The following is a 21838-nucleotide window of genomic DNA, read 5'->3' as shown; positions in this document are numbered from 1 at the left end:
CAGCTCCAACAGTCATCAAGTTTACAGATGGCTAAACAGTAGTTGGGCCTCATCAGCTACAATGCTGAATCACACTACAAAGAAGAGGTGGAAAATCTTGTGAAATGGTGCAAGAGTATCAACCTGAGTTTCAACATAGAAAATACAAAGGAAATTATTGTGGAGTTCAGGAGGAAAAGAGACAACCACCCTCCTGAGGGTCGAGTGCACCAAGTTCCTCAGAGTCCAGTTAAGGAGTGACACATCCTGTAAACAGCATCTCACTTGTCAGGAAAACACAATCGCAACTGCACTTACTGAGAAGACCAAGATCATTATCCTAGCAACTTTCTACAAGAACTCTATAATGACCTGTCCAGCTCCATCACAGTGTGGTACAGTTGCTGTAGAACATTGAATCAGAGGTTAATCCACAGAACCCACAAGAGCAGCAGAGATCATTGGGATCTCCCTTCCTACCTCCCTTCTCCTCTTCCCCCCACCGATTTACTGGGATTGTTATCTAAAGAGGACTCACAAAATATCAGTCAGAACCTCCATTAAAAAAAAATCAAATCAACGTATATAGGCCCTCCATTTTTTAAAAAAATCAGTCAGAATTCTTACCACTCCTCACACAGCATCATTCAGCTACTCCTCAGGAAAGAGATGCAGGAGTATCAGAGCCAGAACCGCCATGCTGATAAACACACTACTAATGAACTGCTCATTCAAAATCTCTTAGACCCTATTTATTTTAAATTATTTATTTATTTTTTGTAAATGGAAACCTACTGCATGTGTATTGTTTATGTGTGAGTTTTGTCTTGATGTGTGTCTGCATGTTGTGGACTGTTCTGTCGGGTTATATTTCTGATGATAAACTTGAACTTGTAATATGTTTCAATGTTTCTAAAACTTTCTACTTCCTGATGAAGGTATGTTCCAGGATCTCACAGTACCCCTCCCTTAGCCCTTCAGCCTCTATCTCTTTCCCTCTGGTGAATACCAATAACAAGTATTCAATAAGGACCCCACTTGTGTACTCATAGATTACCCCTCTAGTCTTTGCCTTACTCTTTCTTTAGCCACTCTCTTGCTTCTAACTTTGTTCCTTGCTCCTGCTTGTCATTTCATGGCCCCTTTATGCTGTCCTAATTTCTCTCTTAATTAACTTTGCCATTTAACCTCGAAGGACTCGTTTGATATCAATTTTGTGCATTTCCTGCTTTTGCCTGATGAAATCATCAATATCCATTTTAACCAAAACTCCCTAACCTTACCTTGGGCGATAAAGACTCCGATGATCACAATTCTGACATTCCATCAATTGGCATCTGATGACAAATCTAACTCTGTGATGTTAAAATTGGATTATCTTTAAAGATGGAACAAAGTTAGGAAATTAAGTGACCAGTATTTCTCATACAACAGAAGTACTATAACGGCTGGAAAGCTAAAATAAGATCAGAATAAACTGGAAAAACATGCAAGGTCAGCCAGCCTATGTGTAGAGAGAGACAGAATTAACATTTCAGAATAATGAACGTTCAACGGGTAGTCTGGCAACCCAATTTTCATTAGTACAATTAGCCCCTTTCTCTAATTCGCAACAAAGTTTATATAAGCTTGTCCTGACTGGGAAAATGTATATTAATTTCACTTAATCTGCACAAACATCTGAAAATGCTCTTGAAATGTCATTGATTCTTGCTCTTCAGGTAATCGACAGAGGTTCTACTCAACCAGACCCAAAGCAACATGCAATTGCACAATTCAGAATGAATACTGGACTTTCAATATTCCATTTTCCTTGTATTCAAATTCTATTTAATTATGTCATATTTCACTTTATATGTAACAAAAATATACAGAATATTATTAATCAAATGAATCTACTATTAATAGCACAAGGTCCAGAAGTAGTATTAAATATATTCCAGGATAAGAAGTACACTTTTGGGGTATGGAAGAACAGATAGGAAAGTGAAGCTGGGACCAAGATCAAATCATCCATAATCTACTGAATAGCACAGCAGGCTTGAGAGACCACAAAACTTATTCAAGTAAGGTGATTTACAGAAGAGCAGAATAAATAACAAAACTCTAAGATTTTTCGTATCCATTTTTTTAAATTTGGACTTTTTTAAAAAAAAACACCAATCCCAACACACCAAAATCAATTTATTTATAATTATTATTTAGTATCATTACATTTTCAGAATGTTATGAGACCAGAGGACCCCAAAACCCAGCAGCAATTGATATTCACCAAGGCAAATTATTACTTAAAAAAAGTTATTTAATTACCTTTAAACATGAAAACAGAATCACACTTTAACTTATCTCTATTGACTTAACTAACCTAACTTAACACCCTTCTTATTTTAAATGCTCGTTTATGTAATGTGTGTGTAAGTTCAGAAAAGTTCTTTGATTCACAGTCTAATCTCACTTCTCATTCCTCTAAGTTCACTGGTTGCAGGCAATTCTTATACAGTGCACAGAATTTAACATTTATAAAGTTCACCGGGCTTTGGTGCTTGAAAGGTCAATGGTTACCACTCAGGAATGTTCTTGTCGGTTTTCAGAGAGAGATTTCTTGTATGATGGACACTCAGCCACTTCAGGGTCTTGCCAAAAAAAAATGGCCCCTCAGAGTTCTCCAGATGATGACCTCTTTCTTTCAGGTCACCACAGAGTTCCTTTCTGGTTCACTTATTTCAAGTGAAACACTAGACAGCCAGTCCTCTCCTCTTGCATGAACCACAAGGGCTTTGACAAGGCTGAACTAAGCACTCACAACCTGTCTTCCAAATGGGGTTTTCCACAAGCTTGCCAGCTTGTCCTGTTCCAGTCCCAGCTGCTGCTGATGACTATAAAACTGTAGAACTGATCTCTGTCTCTGTCTCCCTCTCTCTCTCTCAGAGAGAAAGCCTGTTTATCTCTCTCCTTGAAAAACCACATGACTCCCCCTAGAACAGCAAGTTCACTCCAGACAGAATGCGGCTCTGACAAGTTCTTTCATCTGTCGCCTTTATATAAACAACAATCCATTAGTGATGTCTCTTGGGCACTCTCCAAAGCTTTTGCAAAGGCTCTGGGGAGCCTAATATCTAGAGGGCCAGTATTTTAAATAAAATCTGTTTTAGTGTTTGCATGTGACCCACACTAACAAACCTGCCCCAATTTATCTCCCAAAAACATATCTATATACTGTCACAAAATTGTTTTGTGTACCTTTGTGTAAAATGGCTAAAAGCTAGTTTTGAAGGACCAGAAAATAAAACACCCAGGTGTTCTATGAGGAAAAGCTTAATATCAAAGTTTAAGGAGTTCATTTTGCAGTGCAAAGAAAATAGTCTAGTAGATAAAATATTTATTCACACAATAGCATGACATTTTATTCAGATATATATTCCTTTTGCACTACCTTTGCTTATTTTGATTAATAGTTCATAAAACACTGCACTGTTCAATAGGCTACAATTTATTATATAATTCCACAGCAGATTATTAGTTTTTTGAAGAGAATATCAGTTTAATTGAAATAACTCACATGATTAATTTTCCCATGACAAGGATGTATATTTTCAGTATGGAAAATCAGTTTGTGTAAGGTTACACTCGGGGGAAAATCAGTTTTATCGTCAAATTTCCAACTTGCATAATAAATTCTAGTTACATAGCTGTCCTCTTTAAAAACAAAAATAGAAGCCAATGTGATGCAACCCAGCTGGATCCATAAGTTCATGTGAGATGAGCCAAAGTTACAATCGTGTTAGCATTGAACCCTGAATCAAACTAAAAATAATATCCAGTACAGGTCTGATCAAGTTCCAAATTCATTGCTAATCGACCTGAATCTATTGGCCTCCTCGATATGATTGATGCCTGTTGCTTCTGTGCATTGGAGTGAGACAGTTCCAACTATTCCATTAAATGTTACATTTGTTTGACATTTCACATCTCTTTTATGCTTATTGAATGAGATCAGAATTGGGCTCCATTCTAATCTCTTCAAAATAAAATAGAACTTTCATTTCCATAATTTTAAGAAATATACATTTAGACAACACACAACATACACAGAATTTTTTAAAAATATATAAATTGTTCAAAATTTCTGCATCCTTTCATGGAATATGGATGGAAATAGCTGTATTAAAATATTAGGGAATCACTTGCGAGTTAGACAAATGCCTCTCAGGTCTGTGTTTTCTGCTCTCTTTAATATTGGTTCAAGGTTCAATTTGGCTGAATTATGAACTGCCTACAAAATTAGTCTCAACACAGAACAAAGCTGGGAGATGGACAATTACACTGGTTTAGGAACTCTCGTCAAATTGTTCATTTCCATAGATATCTGGATTCCTGATGTAATTAATTTATGAAGAAATGATTTGTTTAACAGCCTGAGAACTGGCCATCATGTCGTGACAAACTCATAAAACCCTGATGTATGTCCTATACCTTTGTTGTGAGTGTCTTGAATGTTGTGTCTAACTGTGGTTAGTTGGGTGTTAAGAGTTAAATGTGGGTGTTGGGGAGGGAGGGAGATGAAGAGAGGTTAAACTCTGCAGAAAACTGTATAAAATGGATCATTGTAAATTGTCATCAATGCTGATACTGTTTAACATTGATACTGATAATGTTAATAACTGTTTAAGTTTGGAAAATCATAAATAAAATATTCCAAAAGGTTATTTGTTTATGCCAATGAAATTATTTTTTAAAGTATTGATTTTTGGAATCTGACAGCTTTTAGATGATAATAATAATGATAATGAGATTATTGTCATATACACAAGTACAATGTCCATTCATGGAAATTCTTACTTACTGCAGCCATGCAGGTATGTTAGATTCACAGAATACAATAGTACATATTAAATGACCCCAGTACAGTATAAAGGACAGAATATATATATATTTATATTTTTTTTTCATTTACAGTTAGTGCAAAAAAAATCAGTGTTGTTTCAATAGTGCTGGCAGATCGCTTGGTGATCCCAGAGTAGTTTATGGTTTAGCTAGTATGGGAAGATCCAAGAGCTTGAAAGCTGTTGGATTAAAAATTGTGACCAGGGTTTGGTGAATGTTATTTTAAATTTAGACACACAGCATGGAAATAGACACACAGCCCATGAGCCCGTGCCACCCAAATTAATCTACAAATCCAGTACATTTTGAAGGGTGGAAGGAACCTGGAGGAAAACCATGCAGACATGGGGAGAACGTACAAACTCCTTACAGATTGCGCTAGATTTGAACCCGGGTCACTGGCAGTGTAATTGCATTGCACTAACCACTCTGCCAACTGTATAAAAAACTGTAATTAATATACCTTTACATTTTCTGATTATTTTATTAATTTTGTTTATCCCATTTAATAGCATTAATGTCAAAAACATTGTATACATTTCCTATCGCTTTAACTAAATTGATCTGTACACACAGGAATGCTTTTGTGGAACATCTGTCATCATACCAGAGCTGGAAGGAGCCCTCTATGTAAAAGAAGATGGAAAAAAGTCGTGGAAGCGTCGGTACTTTCTCCTTCGAGCTTCAGGAATTTATTATGTTCCTAAAGGAAAAACCAAGGTCAGGATATACAAAAATTACTTTAATTAAATTAAAATTATTGAGTGTTAAAGTTAAGTTATGCTTTATTCAAAGAGAGAAACAATAGATTCAAGATTTAATTTATTGTCATGCAATAAAGACAGTGCAGTATTACACGAAATTTGTTTAGTCTGCTGCAAGGCAGACAGATTCACCATCAGCAGAAATTGCCTGAAGCGCTTTTTATAGTCAGAGAAAGAGAACTAAAAGAGAGTCCCCTCAGAATTATTATGTGTCCATGGATTTGCCTCTAGTGCTCCTGCAGCCACAGCCAGGAACCTTCAGCATCCTTGGCGCCTGCTTGAATTCCAGTTCTGATAGCTGATACCCCATTAGCCAGTCTTGAATCTGCTGTCCAGTACTAATCCTTCAAATGCAGTAGCCAGAAGCCCGCAACCTGCATGGGTTCCTCACCTCAAGTCGCCAACAACCTCTGTGTTCTTCAGCCTTAGAACCCTTCACTGGTCTACTGCCACGGTCACTATCCCGTGGGGTCATCTCCTCTGCTTCTCCTTCTCCAATTGGAAGGGCAGGTGATCTCCCTGTTTTCAGGTGCCCTGAACCAGTCCTCTGCTTCCCCAGAGTGCAACCCATTGTGGCTTCTGCCGATAATAGGCAATAGAGAGTATCTGCTGAAACTTGGGGAAAATACCTGAAACCATGGTTCTGCAAATTGCCTCAGTCATATAATAAAAAAGGACAAGATTTCCAGTGAGATCGCCCATGGCAGGGTCTTAAGGATCATCAAAGGTATTTGTACCTTGCCCTAGCAGCAGTAACATATTATTTAGCCAGCCAAATCTCTCTGTTAACCACCAAGAGTAAGAATTATTTTGGAATTGAGGGGAAATAAAGGGTTGGCAAGGAATTTCGCTTCAATATTTCCCTAACTTTGCAAATATAGTCTAAAAGATGCGAATTTTCCAACAGACATCTTGTGATCTGGTTTGTTTCATCCAATTTGAGAATGTCAATATTTACTATGGAACGAATTACAAAGCAAAATACAAAGCACCAACTGACCATTGTTTTGTACTAAAGGTAAGTCATGGCCCTACTATATTTAACATGATTTTAGTTTCTATCTTGTTCATGTATGACATTGCAAATCAACTATTTTGTCGCGTTTTCAACTTAAGATAGAATACATAGAATATTATTACGTGAACCATTAATCTATTGGATGTCATTGCTCTTACTCAAGAACAAGTGACAGTATATAAAATCATCTCATATCCATACAACAATTGTGATTATATTGAATTAGGCGGAGCTTGATTAGACTTTGGAAGTGTTCCATGCTCCAGCATTCTTTATAACAAAATGACACAACACTGAAGTACATGAATCTGTGTTTGATTCAAATTAAGCTAAATTGCTACTACACTTGTATTCTTAAAGCTCGAGATCGCCTTTACCTTTCAAAAGCATACTGCAGCCTGATGTTAGAATATCTCTCTCTCCTACTGGATCTGCATGTAAGAAAGTTCCCTTTCATGCTCATTAAAGAGAAAGGCCCCTTTCATGCTCATTATGTTTCAAGTTCCTCTGAGAAATAATCTGGAATGCAGTGGGTAAAACTGATTGATCTCCTGCTTGTGGTTTTGCTACCTGCTTCTTTCAGTTCCTTTATCTTTTTAGTCATAGCATTTGTATTGCACTTCCTCAAAAAGGCCCATGTCATCAATCCAGCTACTTGAGGTGTCACATCCTACTTCACTTTCACAACAGGCTGAGAAAATCGTGCCAGCTTTTGCAGCATTTACTGCAAGGTGACTTTGTTATTCAGTGATGTCATCATGGTGTACGCCAGTGAATTATTTGCTTGTTTGATTTCAGGCAAAATATTCATGTTGAGGATTTTTTGTTGCAGATGTCCTCAGAGGTATTGCATTTGCTTACTTGCTCATTACCAAAGAAATATCATATGATTATGACCTGTACAAGGATTTTGTTCTTACATCTATGTGTTCAGATTATGAGGAAAGAGTAAAATCAATATTCCCACATCATTTTCCAAAGATAAAAGTTACAATGTCATCTAAAAAGTAGTGACCTTTCCCAGGAGGGTGATGGATTACTCTGCTCTGTTCTCATGGTACTCAAGATGCTCACCACCATCCAAGCAGCCCACTTGAAAGGCTCGTTATCCACCATCCCTGGACCATTGATTTACAGTGAGTGCAATGTGCATTGTCTTCAACATTTACTCGCCTCTGTAACTCAATACCCACGACCTCTACCCCCAAGAAGATCCTTTATCATCACTGGTTCGAAATGTTGGTATTGTTGTTGGAAAAGTAGAAGCTGACATTCAATTAGCTAGATTAATGTCCTGCACCTTTCTAATAGAATAGAAAATAAAAAACCATTAACCAATTTTAATAAAGCAATTGAAATAAATATGTAGTAAATCCAACCACACTGTGAGATTACCTTCATCAGAAGGACTGCAGCAGTTCAAGAACTTAGTACACCACCAACATCTGAAGCACATTTAATGACTGCAAATACATGCTTGTTTTGACAGTGTTGTCCAAAATTCATTTTACAAGATGTATGCCCTGCAGCTCAAGTGATTACATAAAAAAGCCTTTACCTTCTGCTGCCTCGTGAATGCTGCCAATATATTGTAGGATACATCCCACCCCTGTCCCACTCTCTGTGGCCCCATTCCTTTGAGGAGAAGCTACTAGAGTTTGAAAATATGCACTTCCAGATTCAACAATAGTTTCTTCCCTGTGTTTGTTAGATTCTTGAATGAACCTTCCATCAGTACAAGTCGATGCTTTGCACAGTTCAACTCTTCTTTCCAGCAGCATACCCTGGAGTTTTGCCTTATGTGACAACTTTTTATTGTGACAGTATGGTTTTATTCTTGCATAAACTGTTGTACTACATAGAGATGAATTTGCCTGGAGAGCACACAAAATAGTTTTTCACAATGAACATGTCAGCAGAATTGAATAACTGAATTTTAAATTGCATCTGAGCAAGTCCCATCATCATCCAACAAGTTTTCTATACTCGGGAAAAAAAGTTTTGTATAACCTTGCTTTTCTCCACTGGCATCACTAAAGGGGTGTGGACTGCACTGGGTGACACCATCAGAGGGGGTGACATCAAAATGGCTGTCTACAAAATTTTTGTGCAGTGTTTCAGCAGGAATTTATTATTTTTTATTAAAATATCCCTATAGTTAGTCATAACAATAAAAACATTTTTCAGAAGCTCAGTTTACATGTAAAAGTATACCTACAAGGCGAAAACTCAATGCTAATTTAATTTTTGAACCTTCTAATGTGCTCCGGTCAGAGCTGTCATTATTACCCAATTTACAAAGATGCACCGAATCATGTGGTTTCTTCTGCTCGCGCTACAAGCACGCGCTGCTGTATTCGATGCTGCTTGTGCTTTTCTCACATTTTCTGGTGTTTTAGCTACAATATTATGGTAATTAGTGTTTGTAAATGATTTACAAGTAAGATTAGTATAAAAAAAACATTTCTAAGGTTTCCGTATGATCTGATATAGGAGGAGGTCCATGGGTGGGGGTGACACCAACCCTAGTGACAACTCTGCTTTTCTCCTTAATGCTGGTAAATTTGGTGGGGCTTTGTTCATGTAAAATATGCACAAGGGGTAACTATATCTTGCCCTTGTATGAGATTGCCCTAACATTTAAACCAAAAACCAAACATTTATATGCAAGGCTATACAGTTGAATATAAAGTTTAAAAAAACCCTGGTATCCAACATGTAAGGGGATTGGTAGATGCTGGTGAATTTTCTGGTTGATTGAGACTGCCTTTTGTGTGATTGGCAAACTAATGGTGGGGCCGCACCGATTTTAAACCCACATATTTTGCCTCTTTATTTTCTGTATTTTTTGCCAGTTGCTTGAAATCTAGATAACAGGGTTTTACTGTATTTTACATTTAAAAGTTCAAAACTTATTTTTGACAATTAATATCATTTGCTAGCACCCTCAGATTCAGAAGGAGTCACAATACATCAAATACCTGTGCTGTGATAATGCTTGGACTCTACAACAGTGGGTAACAGGGATACGAATAGGAAAGGTAAGTGACAATGGTAAGGTTAAAAATGAATAAAATGTGGTCAAGAAAGCAGAGTTCATCCACCAGTTTGTTTGTTGCTGTAGTACAAGGACATTGATTAATAAACTTAATCAGTTGACCCCCACCAGGATTCATAGCTTCCAAACATTTTGCTTTTTGTTTGTAATCTTACTTTAAATATTTATTTTTCTTCTTTTGTTCATCCCATTCTCTCATGAGAAACACTGCCAATAATTTGCTAAGCAGCTGTAAACTGTCTTACTATATGTACACTCTGCAGATATCCTCATATTTACACATACATACATCATTTCATTTAAATGCACCGGAGGTTTGATTTAATGTATTGAATTATTCCCTCAATTCTGAATTGTCATCTTCTTTCCCCTGATATCAAGTTTTGGTTGAATCAGTTTGAATGATGTAAAATTTAATCCCATCTTGGATCATTCCAACAAGTAAGCTAGACTGTGCCTTAAGGCTGCTCCACCATTAAATAAGGTGGGATGATACATGGCCTCAACATTTTCTTGTTCTGTTCTTTTTCCTGTACTCAGAACTTTATTTTTAGCTCTTTTTAACCTACTTTAAAGAGACTTCTCTCCACATCTTTTGACCATATTAATCTGTCAACCTATCTTGTCGACTCATAAATCTAACCATTGAATAAAAAAAGAAATTGCTCAACTAAGATCCATCTGTCTTAACTGATTTGACTTTATCAAGAAATTGTGTGCACCTCCCATCAAAGATTAATGTGGTTTTACTAAGACTGATAGTTTAGGGAATTAGGGGTTACGGAGAGAAGGCGGGACGGGGTACTGAACTTTAAGATCAGCCATGATCTCATTGAATGGCGGAGCAGGCTCGAAGGGCCGAATGACCTAGTCCTGCTCCTATCTTCTATGTTTCTATGTTTACTGGTCTGATGGAATAAATTCGGACACAAGATTGCTGTATATGTGTGAAAAAGAAAAAGTGTATATCATGGCTAATGTGATTTATGGTGTGAAAAAAAAAATTTGCAAGGGCTAAACTCTTCAATGCAATCAGGAAAGCAAAGTATGGGTACACACTGAGAATCCACAGATCTCTGTGTGAAACCGGCAACAGGAGGCGCATGTGGCAAGATATTCAAACAATAATTAACTAAATGTCAACCCTGCAGGTCAACGACAATGACGCTTCCCTTCCTGACGGGTTGAATAGCCTCTATGCATGGTTTGATGAGAAAAACATCAAAGAAACAAATCCTTGTCTTTCCCTGAAGTACAGGGTCCCTGTATAGTCTCAGTTGAAGTAATGAAGATCCTATCTAGGGTGAACCCACACAAAGCAGGAAGTCCACATAACACATCTTGTCGGGTCTGTATGGCCCAACTGACAAAGGTCGTAACAGACGTCTACCATATCTCACTGCAGCAGTCTATTGTCCTTGCAGGTTTTAGGACAGCCACCACAGTCCTGGTGCCCAGGAAAGTGACAGTGACCAGTCTAAATGACTACTGCCTAATGGTACTGATGCCTACAATCATAAAGTGTTTTGAGTGGCTAATGTTGGAACACATCAAAGCACACCTTCCAGCATCATTGGACTCATTCCAGTTTGCCTACTGTCCAAACTGGTTCACAGATGATGCTATAGCCTTCACCCGCCACTCCATCCTGACCCACCTAAAGAATGATGTCTCGTATGCCAGGCTGTTTATTAACCAGCTCAGCATTCAACACGATCACGCCTCAGAGGCTGATGGATAAGCTGCGCTCACTGGGACTCGACACCTCTCTGCAACTGAATTCTGGACTTACTGACCGAAATACCTCAATCTGTCTGGGATGACACCACAACTTCAAACCCCATCAAGCTGAGCACTGGTGCACCTCAGGCCTGTGTGCTCAGCCAGGTTACTGTTTATGCTTCTGACTCACGGCTACACTGCCAGATTGAGTTCCAACAGAATCATCAGATTTGCAGATGATACAACACTAGGTGGCTTCATCAACAGCAATGTTGAGTCACGTTACAGAGAATAGGTTGAAAGGCTTGTAAAATGCTGCGAGATCAACAACCGGAATCTTAACATGGACAAAGTAAAGAAGATGATTGTGGACAAAGATGACAGTGGGGAGGTTAACCTGCAAGTGGTCCACTGATGTACCTGCTGTGCTTGCCCTTCATAGTGGATGAGGTTGTGGATATTAAGGAAGACGAAGGTCAACCATTCTCCATTACTCATCAATGATTGCCTCATGGAAAGAGCGGAGAACAAAAAGTTTCTTGGCATGAATATAAGGAACAACATATCCTGGACTCACAACATTTCGTCCTTTGTCTACATAGTGTTCTTATAAAAACAATTTTATGTTCATTTTAAAGTGAAAATTAGATCAAACTTTGAAATATTTCAGAAAATATCTTTTGATAGCAAGATCATGAAGGATAATGAGATCTCTTTTCTCTTTTTAGTACAGTAAGACATTGTACGATAATTACAAAGTGGCGTTACAAAGGGCTGGCCTGGCATCGCGATGGGCAAATATGTCAAAAGTGGAGACTATCAACACTACAAACACCATTCCAGGTACACAAGTCATTTTATTCAACAATGCATTTCCGTAAAACACCCCCACCCCCACTCATCTTCTTCCCCCTGTCTCCTTTTCTCTAGCTCTCTCTCTCTTTCCCTTTTCCCTGTCTCCTTTCACAGAGCCAAAATCAATTCTCACTTTTCCTCTTATTGTATCCACTTTTATCTGTAGGTCTGTATAGTTCTCTTCCCCCTCCCATTCTTTCCCAAGCTTTTAATTCAGACATTGTTTCTTTACTCAGACCTTGAGGAAGGTTTCGGGCCCGAAATGTTGTGGATGCTGAAGAGTGACATTTCTGTGTTTTGACTTAATATTCAGCTTCCACACTTCTACTTGTAACCCTGCATTATTATTGAAAAAAAATTGTAAAATGGTCTCAATTCTTTTGGCAGTTTTACTAATATTGGGGAATGCAGAAAAAAGTCTTGTTTTCTTTTTTTTAAATCATCAGACTCCGAACCATCACATACATCTGTTCTGGCTAGCTTACACCTGTATAGCTCCTCATTATATCCTTTGTAAATCCATATTAACACACTGCCAATCCAAGAACTGTATATAACAAGCAAGCAAGGTCTTGCACCACAAATATCATAATTAGACAGTTAAATAGATTTCTAGAAAACCTCCAACCAATCTTGAAAACTATAACTAATTCACCACTTTATTCAGCCAGAGAATAATGTCTCAGATCTCAAATCAGTAACATTTAAAATTGGGATGTATTTGCTGTCAAGATCAAATGAAAGTCTATTGAAATTACTTCTCACAATTTGGACATACACAGGATCAGAGAATAAATACCAGACGCATAAGCAAGACAAAAATTGGTTGAGTATTGTCTAATTTTTTTGCATGAACCAATGTTTCTTTACAAAGTATGACAATTTTATGCAAATTGCTTTTGGTGCATCCTCTATTTACATTCATTATAATTGTTCTTATTTTTGTACTACGTGATGCACTTTGTAGAGGCTGGATAATATGCAAAACAAAGGTTTCTCACTGTATCTCAGTATGCATGACAAAAAGGACACATGTTGAAGCTGTCTGGCTTTGTATTCAAGTGATTGATAATGTTGTGCTTTTATAGCTTATAATGTAAAGCTAAATTCTAATTATGATAAAAAAATAATTAAACTTTAATATTTCTAACTGGAGCTTTTTGGTGTCTCCTTGTTAGAGGCACCAATTATAAAGGCTATTGCCAGGAAGAGCTTTCCATCTTCCTGCTTCATGTTGGAGGCCAGTCTCATATGGAAATGTTAGTTCATCAATCGTTGAAACTGGTCTCTTGAGAATGAAAGCTAGGTACATTATGAATTTGAAGTAACAAATTTAACTTTGTTAAATTATTCACACTGGCAACAGATTAGGATGTTAAAGGAATGCAGTGAAAAATAAATTCAGTTGTAACAAACGTTTAGGATAATTTCATCAGGGAAGAATTATCCAGGAGTGAAACGTGAAATTCTGCTGACGCAGTGATTGCAGGGAAAAAAAACAGAAATCCTAGAGGAACTCAACAAGTGTTGCAGAGTCCAACAGAGGTAAAGATATACAACGGATGTTTCGGGCCTGAGCCCTTCTTCAAGGTATGAGTAAAAAGCAGGCAGGCACTTGAATTAAAAGGCTGGGGAGAAGGGAATAATGGGATGAGGAAAAGTACAGATCAACAGACAAAAGGTGTTAATTGGATATGGATAGGAGGACAGGAGAGAGGAAAGGTAAGCATTGAATGGGGGAGGTGGTTTTTTTGGCCTTGAAAGCAAGGATGGGGGAAGCGGACAGAGGGATGAGAGGAGAGAGAGAGAGAGAGACAAAGTCAGAGATAGAGGAAAAGAGACACAGGGTAAGATGGGGGGGTTGGGGGGGGTTAATGGAAATTGGAGAAGTTGATGTTAATGCCATCTGGCTGGAGAATGCCCAGATGGAATATGTTGTTCCTCTAATTTGTGGGTTCAGTCTGTCAGTGCATGGGACTGGGAATGGGGCAGGGATTGAAAATGGTGGTCCCTGGAGATCCCTGCTGCAGCAAGAGACAGAGGCAAGGTGATTAATGAAGCAATCTTCAAGTATGTCTCCAGTCTCTCTAATGTAGAGATCACAATGGGAGCACTGGATGCAGTAGATGACCCCACACATATCCACATGAAGTGTTGCTTCACTTGGAATGACTGTTTGAGGCCCTGAACGTTGGCAAGGAAGGAGGTCTTGGCACAAGTGAAGCACCTTCTGCAGTCGTAGGGGCAGGAGTGATTGGTGAGCAGGGAGAAGAGGCCAAGGGAGTCACAGAGGAAGTAATTCTTACAGAAGGCAGAGAGGGGAGGAGAAGGGAAGTCATGTCTGGCAGTGGGTGGCCACTGGGAGAACCCCCAAAATGATCAAGGAACAGAAATTTAAAGAAATATTCAACAGCATAAATATTTTAATTCCAAGAACATTACTTTTATTAATTCTCGCTAGTCCTCCCCTCCCTCACCCTATTCTGGGCAAAAGTTTATTTTCTTTCTCAGAAAGCAGAATTGGCCATCTTACCCTATGTCTCCTTTCCTCTATCTCTGACTTTCTCTCTCTTTCTCTCTCTCTCTCTCTCTCTCTCTCTCTCCCTCTCTCTCTCTCTCTCCCCTTTCTCTCCCCTTATCCCTGTCCTGGGAAAACTTGTACCTCTCATTTTGTTCGTTTTAGATTGGTCACAGTGTTTGAGCTACCGAAAGAAAATAAACACACACACCGAGAGCAGTTCAGTTTATTACAAATTCAAAAGCTGATTTCAAACTACAATATGCAAACCCTTCCCAACGTCTGGACTGGTCAAAACTGCCGAGGCGAGGCAATGACTCCAAACTTGTAGTAGGTTGTCGGGGCGCCTGTAGCAGCTTCTCCACCTCCCCCAATCGGGACATTGGCTGAACTCTAGAAGTTCTTCTTCTTGCTGAGAGATGTTGCCACCTCTCGGAGAGTCTCCCACTTCAGCTTATATTACCCAAAAACTGCTTACCCAAGCACCTATTTCCAGCACAGTAAGAAAGATAGGCAAGCAAGCAAGCCTGCTTAGGCTTCTATCGAATAATAACGTAATTTTCAGCTTATCACTTTGAATACAATGGTTTATTTTGCATCAAGTCTAGGCCTCTGACAGTCTGTGACCAAAACAAGCAGGAAGATTAAATGTTCTTGGTACACAGATGTCCTTTCATCAGATAACAGCATCTCTGGCCCCTCGGTGGAATTTAGCTTATGTCTGCTGATTCTAAAAAACAAGCAGGTTCTCAGCCTTGTAGAAGCAAAGGCTGCAAAAGTGAAAAACACGGTTTAAATCTTCTATTACAATCCTCTGTCTGCTTCCCCCATCCCTGCTTTCAGGGCCAATTCTGCTTTCTGAGAAAGAAAATAAACTTTTGCCCAGAATAGGGTGAGGGAGGTGAGGACTAGCGAGAATTAACAAAAGTAATGTTCTTGGAATTAAAATATTAATGCTGTTGTCAGAATGACTTCAATGCTTTGAAATGCTGAATTCCAGGAAAAGGATACTGAAAACTTTGAACTGATTTTTTTCACCTCTCTAACATTCCATTTATATTTAGCAAGGTGGTGGATTGTACCTTTGTGTTCTCCATTTTTATTTTACATTAACCCTAAAATAAATAAGGCATAAACTTTCAGTTTCATTGTGCATTGTTTGTTTATAGAAAAGAGAGTAAGATGGAATAATACTGAGCAACAATTGAGACCTTGATTATGTCCATCTATTACCCACCAATTCCTAATGAGCATTTTTTCCATTTTGACATCAAGCTCCTCTTCAAGGAAATGATCACGCAAGACGAGCCCAGCAATCATTGAACCCATCTGTAGCTCCATATAATGAAGAGGTAAGCAAAGTCAAAATCTGGGAAGAAATTTTTCCAACAATTTGATTGCACTGTTTCCAATGATCCGAACATTGGCTTGGGAAACAGTGATTAAAATTTCACTACATGGATGATCTGAAGCAGTTTCATTTGAGATTGCATGGGAGGAGATGGGATGGAGATTTGATGCATGTAACTATTGCAGTGAACCTGCAGGTTAGTTTCAAAGTTGTGCAAATTGCACAAAGAGTAAACCTGGACCTTGGATTAAAGCAACCAGCTTGGGTTAAGCTTTGACTTTGAATGGACAATGGGAGTACAGGTAATATCTGGGGTGCTTTTTAGCACACTGAGCTACGTAATAGAATTATTGGAATCTTTATTTAATTGACTGGGTCAACTACTGCAAACTTGGGTAGGGTCTGAGATTTCTTTAAAAGCTGACCACAACTCATTAATTTCCAATTTGAGCATAATAGATCAAGGGCACAAGGATCTCCTTGCTTTATTGTAATAATAATCTTGAACAATTCATGGGGAATGCACAGATTGATCCTGTTTGCTGCCTGACCACAATAACCTTTCAATATAAAACATACCAGTTGCAACTTACAAGTATGGTTGAGTTGCTTTAAACAGTATATATATTAATTTAAATTATTTATTACATTAAATTTTACAATTTAAAATTAACCTGCATCCAGAGTTTGGACCTTTTCTTTAGTAATATAGCACCCTGTATCCTGGGCTTCTGCACAATCAAGCCTGAATGGTTTAATATCATTTCAATTGCCAATTTGCATCTTGGTGTTTTTATTCCAAATTCTAATTTTCTTTTGAGTAAGTAATTGTCATCTTAGGTTTTTTGCATTCTATCAGTAAACTTGGTATATTATGACATTTAACTTGCATCCCATGAATTACACCCGTGTTAAGGAAATATAGGCATGTTTAAGCACTGATTGAAAATAAGATAAATACAACTTCAAATGATGTATTGGATTAGATTTGTTTATATTTGATGGAATACGTCATGTGTTAAAACCTCCCAGAATAGATACAAACAGATTTAGCAACCCCATTGGTAGGATCCAAAAGATACAGAGTTAAGATTACCCACAAAAAGATCAGTTCTGTTCTGAAAGGTAGTGTTGGGAGCTGCTTCCAGGCTGACAGAAGCTCTAGCACTTGTGGCCAAGCTATAATCAAACTCCCTGGTCAACCTGAACATGCACTATCTTTCACATATCTAAAAAATAGATTAATCTCCTGGGTTACTCTTGGGTTTCTGTGCAGGTATGAGTAAGGTTCATTTTATTTTATTAAAATAAACCTTTTATTTAATTCTAGAGATTCCAATCAAGATTCAAATATCACCCCATCTGCCAGTACAATAGATTTCTCCTATCTCATAGTCTCATAGTTTTAAGCCATTCACACCACTAATGAAATTTCCCTTCTATCTTCCCAAGTTAAAGAACAATCTTGTTTTTCCTGGTCCTTCAAGCTAGATCATTTTCTATCCAGGTAATTCACCTCTATACCCTCTCCTAGAATTTGACATCCTTGCCAAAGGATAGTATCAAGAATGTGGCAGAGCAAACTTGCCAAGGCTTAACTAGTAATTTTTTTTTTAATTAACCTGCCATGCAAGGTGCTGTAATTGCAGCCTTTATTAAAAAAAAATTGTAGATGACTAAAAGCTACCTTTACAAGCTGTAAAGATTAGAACTTGGGAAGGAAAAATTATTTTATGTAAGGGGAGACTGAAAGATTTTTTAAAACTTTCAAAAACAGAAAGGACCTTAACTGAGAAAGCAATAAAAAAGGAAAGAATGATTATGAAAGCAAACTAGCACAAAATTTAATAACAGAGAGTAAAACATTTTACAACCATGTCAAACTGAAAAGGGTGTCCAAAGTGAATGAACTGAGTTATAGAAGGTAAAACAAACCAAAACCTAACTGACCCAGGAAATGGAGAGACCTGGTGGAATGCTAAATGACAACATTGGGGAAATAAATAAGGTTCAATGTGAGCCATTTATAAAATAACATTTATTTTCTATTTTAAGGACAAGAAATCGAAAGATCCTGATACCTTCCTTCTACCACCACCACCTGCTCAAATAATGTATCAAGAGCCTACTGATTTTGAAGAAGATGATCTCCCACCTCCTCCTCCATCCTTTGAACCTCCTCCTTCACCTTTCAAAGTTCCTCCAATTGCAGCAGAGCCATCCAAACAAAAGATCTCATCAGCACCCCCTCCACCACCTGTTCGACACCTTCCATCTGCAGCACCTCCTCCAACCTTACTCAAACGGAAAAACTCAGGTGCAAGAAATCAACCAATATCAAATGTTGTCTTCACAGATTTACCTCCACCTCCATCAGATCCAGAGATTTTTGCGGAGCCACCTCCCGATTTTCTGCCACCACCTCCTCCTTGCTTCAATAACACTTCAGGTGGAGGACCACCCCCTCCTCCTCCTCCTCCTCCTCCTCCTCCTCCTCCTCCTCCTCCATCACAGCCAGCTCCAACCAACTATGCCCCTAAAATAGTCGTGCCAAAGAGGAGTGAGAATAGCACACTGAGCTCCAATTCTCGACCTGCAGGAGGATCAGCTTCAGACAAGCCAGACCTTATGTCAGATCTCATGAAAGTCCTACAGAAAAAAAGGGCTACAATGAATGAATAAGTACAAGTGGTTTAAAGTCAAAGCATTGTGTCCATACTCAACCAATTACTAACATTTTTATGTGAGATATTAAAAGAAAACTGAAAATCCATCAGGTGGAAAATTTGCTGATTAACTGAATTCAAATGGCTCAGGGTTGAAGCTAGTAGTTGTGTGAATAATGCTGGTGTTGATGTATGCTCTCCAGTTCAGAAGGATGTGTGAAACTGGAAGGACTTGCACTTCTAAAGAATATAATTTGGACATGTTTTAGGAATCAAATGATGACTGCTTTTCAACATATGATTTGTAGCCAAACAGCTCACAAACCAGGTCTAGCCTCACAGATGAAGAATATCTATTTGGATTAGTTAATAAAGGGATTTCTTGAACCATCGTTCATTATTTCTTCATTTTCAACATAGAGGAATAAAGAAGAAATTGAAAGAAAATGGCTAACAGCCATGGATTTTGAACTTGCTTGCCTTTATTCCTTCCTAGTTAATATTAAAGGACTACTGAAATTCAGAAATTTGTGACTGTAAAACAAAATTGTGATGCAGGAAACACAGATATTAAGCAACCGTCAGCTCTGGTTAACACCTATCTGCTTAGTTTAATGCTCTACTGTTTCACTACACCCAAAATGTTATTGCAAATGTTAAACTATACTCTGCAGTTTTGAATTTAACTAACACCTTACACAGCCAATCCAGCTAGATTTTCAGTATGTAATGTGAATAGTCTTCTTTAATGTGAATTTTTACTTACAATGCCTACTGTAACAGTGATGTGATTCCATTTTTTTAAGAACAGAAAACTATATCTTAACAATGAGTATTTTTCATCGTATGATTAAAATAACTGTATATAAAATTATCTTTTGGCTGTTTAATGAGCAGCACATCTCAGGGAGCATTCTAAATTTTCCTTTCTTCTATTTTAAAGAATGATTTCCCAACTTTCTAAACAGGACTTCTTCACATGTAACAGCAGCTACTTGAAATGTGGGTATACCTGATCAAGGATAATATTTCAGACTTTAAAATATAGAACAACAGAACACTACAGCACAGAAGCAAGTTCTGTGGCCCATCTGGTCTGTGTTAAACTATTCTGTCCAGGTCATTGACCTACACCCAGGTCACAACCCTCCAGACCATCTCTGCTAGCAGTTCATTCCACACTCAACAACCTCTGAGTGAAGAAGCTCCCCCTATTGTTCTCCTTAAATATTTCACCTTTCACCCTTTACCCATGTACTCTGGTTTTTGTCTCACCCAACCTCAGCAGAAAAAGCATGTTTGCATTCACTCTATCTCTATCCCTCATAATTGTGTATGCCTCTGTCAAATCTCCCCTCATTCTCTGACAGTTCAAGGAATAAAGTCCTAACCTATTTACCCTTTCCCTATAACTGAGCTCTTCAAATCTTGACAAATTTTTTCTGCACTCTTTCAATCTTATTGAGGTTGTTCCTGTAGTTGGTGACCAAAACTGTACGTAATACTCCAAATGTGGCTTCACCAATATCTCATACAACTTCAACATAATATCTCAACTCCTTAACTAAATACTTTTATTTAGGCCTTGATAGGCTCTATCAATAACCACAGAGTCATAGTCTGCAGGAACAATAGGCTTTAATGCACACAAGACTTTGGCTGGCCCAGATCCAGGTACAGAACTGCTGGAAAGGGGGAGGTAATGCGACCTTTATGGCCAGGGCAAAAGGGGAGGAGATTTACGGGATGAGTCATTAGTGGACAGGCCAGCCTCATATATACAGTAACAGGTAAGGGCTATACAATGGAGGAAAACATCAGTACAGGCCTCTTTCAGATCCCTCTATTCTACAGCACTCCCCAGTGGCCTACCATTTACTGTGTAAATTCTACCCTGATTTATTCTCCCAAGGCGCAACACCTCACACTAAAGAACATAAGACATGGGAGCAGAAATAGGTTATTCATCTCATTGAGACTGCCATGCCATTTAATCATGAGCTGATCCATTTTTCCATTAAGCCCCACTGCCCGTCCTCCCCATAACTTTTGATGCCCTGGTTAATCAAGAACCATATAACCATATAACCGTTTACAGCACGGAAACAGGCCATGTCGGCCCTTCAAGTCCATACTGGTTCACTTGAACAACTCCACTTATTTATAACTGAAGGAGTTCTGAGGGCTTTCAGACTGAGGTGGGTTGGGAAGGAGCAAGATCGTGAAAGTATTTATACTAAATTTATACTAAAAAAAATCAAGATGTTGAATTTCCACTCTTTCTTAAGATTGGGATCATGGGTGAGCAGGACTTCAATGAGTGAAGCATAGTTTGCTTGAACTTCAGGCCTATCAATCTCTGCCTTAAATACACCCAATGATCTGGCCTGTAACAACAAATTCCACAGATTTACCACCCTCTGCTTTAAGAAATTCCTCCACATCTCTGTTCTGTAGTCTCCCTTCAATCCTGGTTGTGCCCTCTTGTCCTAGACTCTCGCCCTTTCTTCATCTACATTGTCCATGCTTTTCAACATTTGAAATGTTTCAGTGAGATCCCTCCCTAAATTCCAACAAGTGCAGGCCAAAATCTGCCAAATCCTTCTCATATGATAACCTTTCATTCCTTGTGAACCTCCTCTGAACCTTCTTCAATGTCAGCATATCCTTTCTTAAATGAGGAGCCCAAAACTGCTTACAAAACTCCACATGAGGTCTTACCAGTATTTTTCAGTCCATTTTTCCAGCTGGTCCAGATCCTGCAGTAAGCTTTGAAATTTGTCCTTGCTGACCATAGTGCCTCCAATCTTTGTGTCATCTGCAAATTTACTGATCACATTTACCAAATTGTCATTCATATTGTTGATATAGATGACAAAAAAACAACAAACATAGAATGTAGAAATCTTTAGCACAGTACAGTCCTTCAGCCAGTGTTGTGCCAACCTAATAAGCTATTCTAACAGCTGCCTAGAATTTCCCAGCTGCATAATCCTCCATTTCTCTCAGCTCCATATACCTAT

General features: G+C 38.3%; 1 protein-coding gene across 5 annotated transcripts in view; it reads left to right on the top strand.

Annotated features, from left to right (window-relative positions):
• The window catches only part of apbb1ip (amyloid beta (A4) precursor protein-binding, family B, member 1 interacting protein), a 141022-nt gene extending 121333 nt beyond the window's left edge, over positions 1 to 19689 (top strand). For all 5 annotated transcript variants that reach the window (XM_069914569.1, XM_069914571.1, XM_069914568.1 and 2 more), the window contains 6 exons: positions 5440 to 5583; positions 6535 to 6645; positions 9588 to 9686; positions 12154 to 12268; positions 16074 to 16150; positions 18205 to 19689. In XM_069914569.1, the coding sequence (XP_069770670.1) occupies positions 5440 to 5583; positions 6535 to 6645; positions 9588 to 9686; positions 12154 to 12268; positions 16074 to 16150; positions 18205 to 18831 (1173 nt within the window). In that variant the 3' untranslated portion in view covers positions 18832 to 19689. The remainder of the gene's footprint in view (positions 1 to 5439; positions 5584 to 6534; positions 6646 to 9587; positions 9687 to 12153; positions 12269 to 16073; positions 16151 to 18204) is intronic.
• The last annotated feature ends 2149 nt before the right edge of the window (positions 19690 to 21838 follow it).

Source organism: Narcine bancroftii, chromosome 1 (assembly GCF_036971445.1).
Source record: "Narcine bancroftii isolate sNarBan1 chromosome 1, sNarBan1.hap1, whole genome shotgun sequence".
NCBI lineage: Eukaryota > Metazoa > Chordata > Chondrichthyes > Torpediniformes > Narcinidae > Narcine > Narcine bancroftii.
The sequence above is the reverse complement of the archived record's forward strand: the minus strand, read 5'-3'. Positions and strand labels throughout refer to the sequence as shown.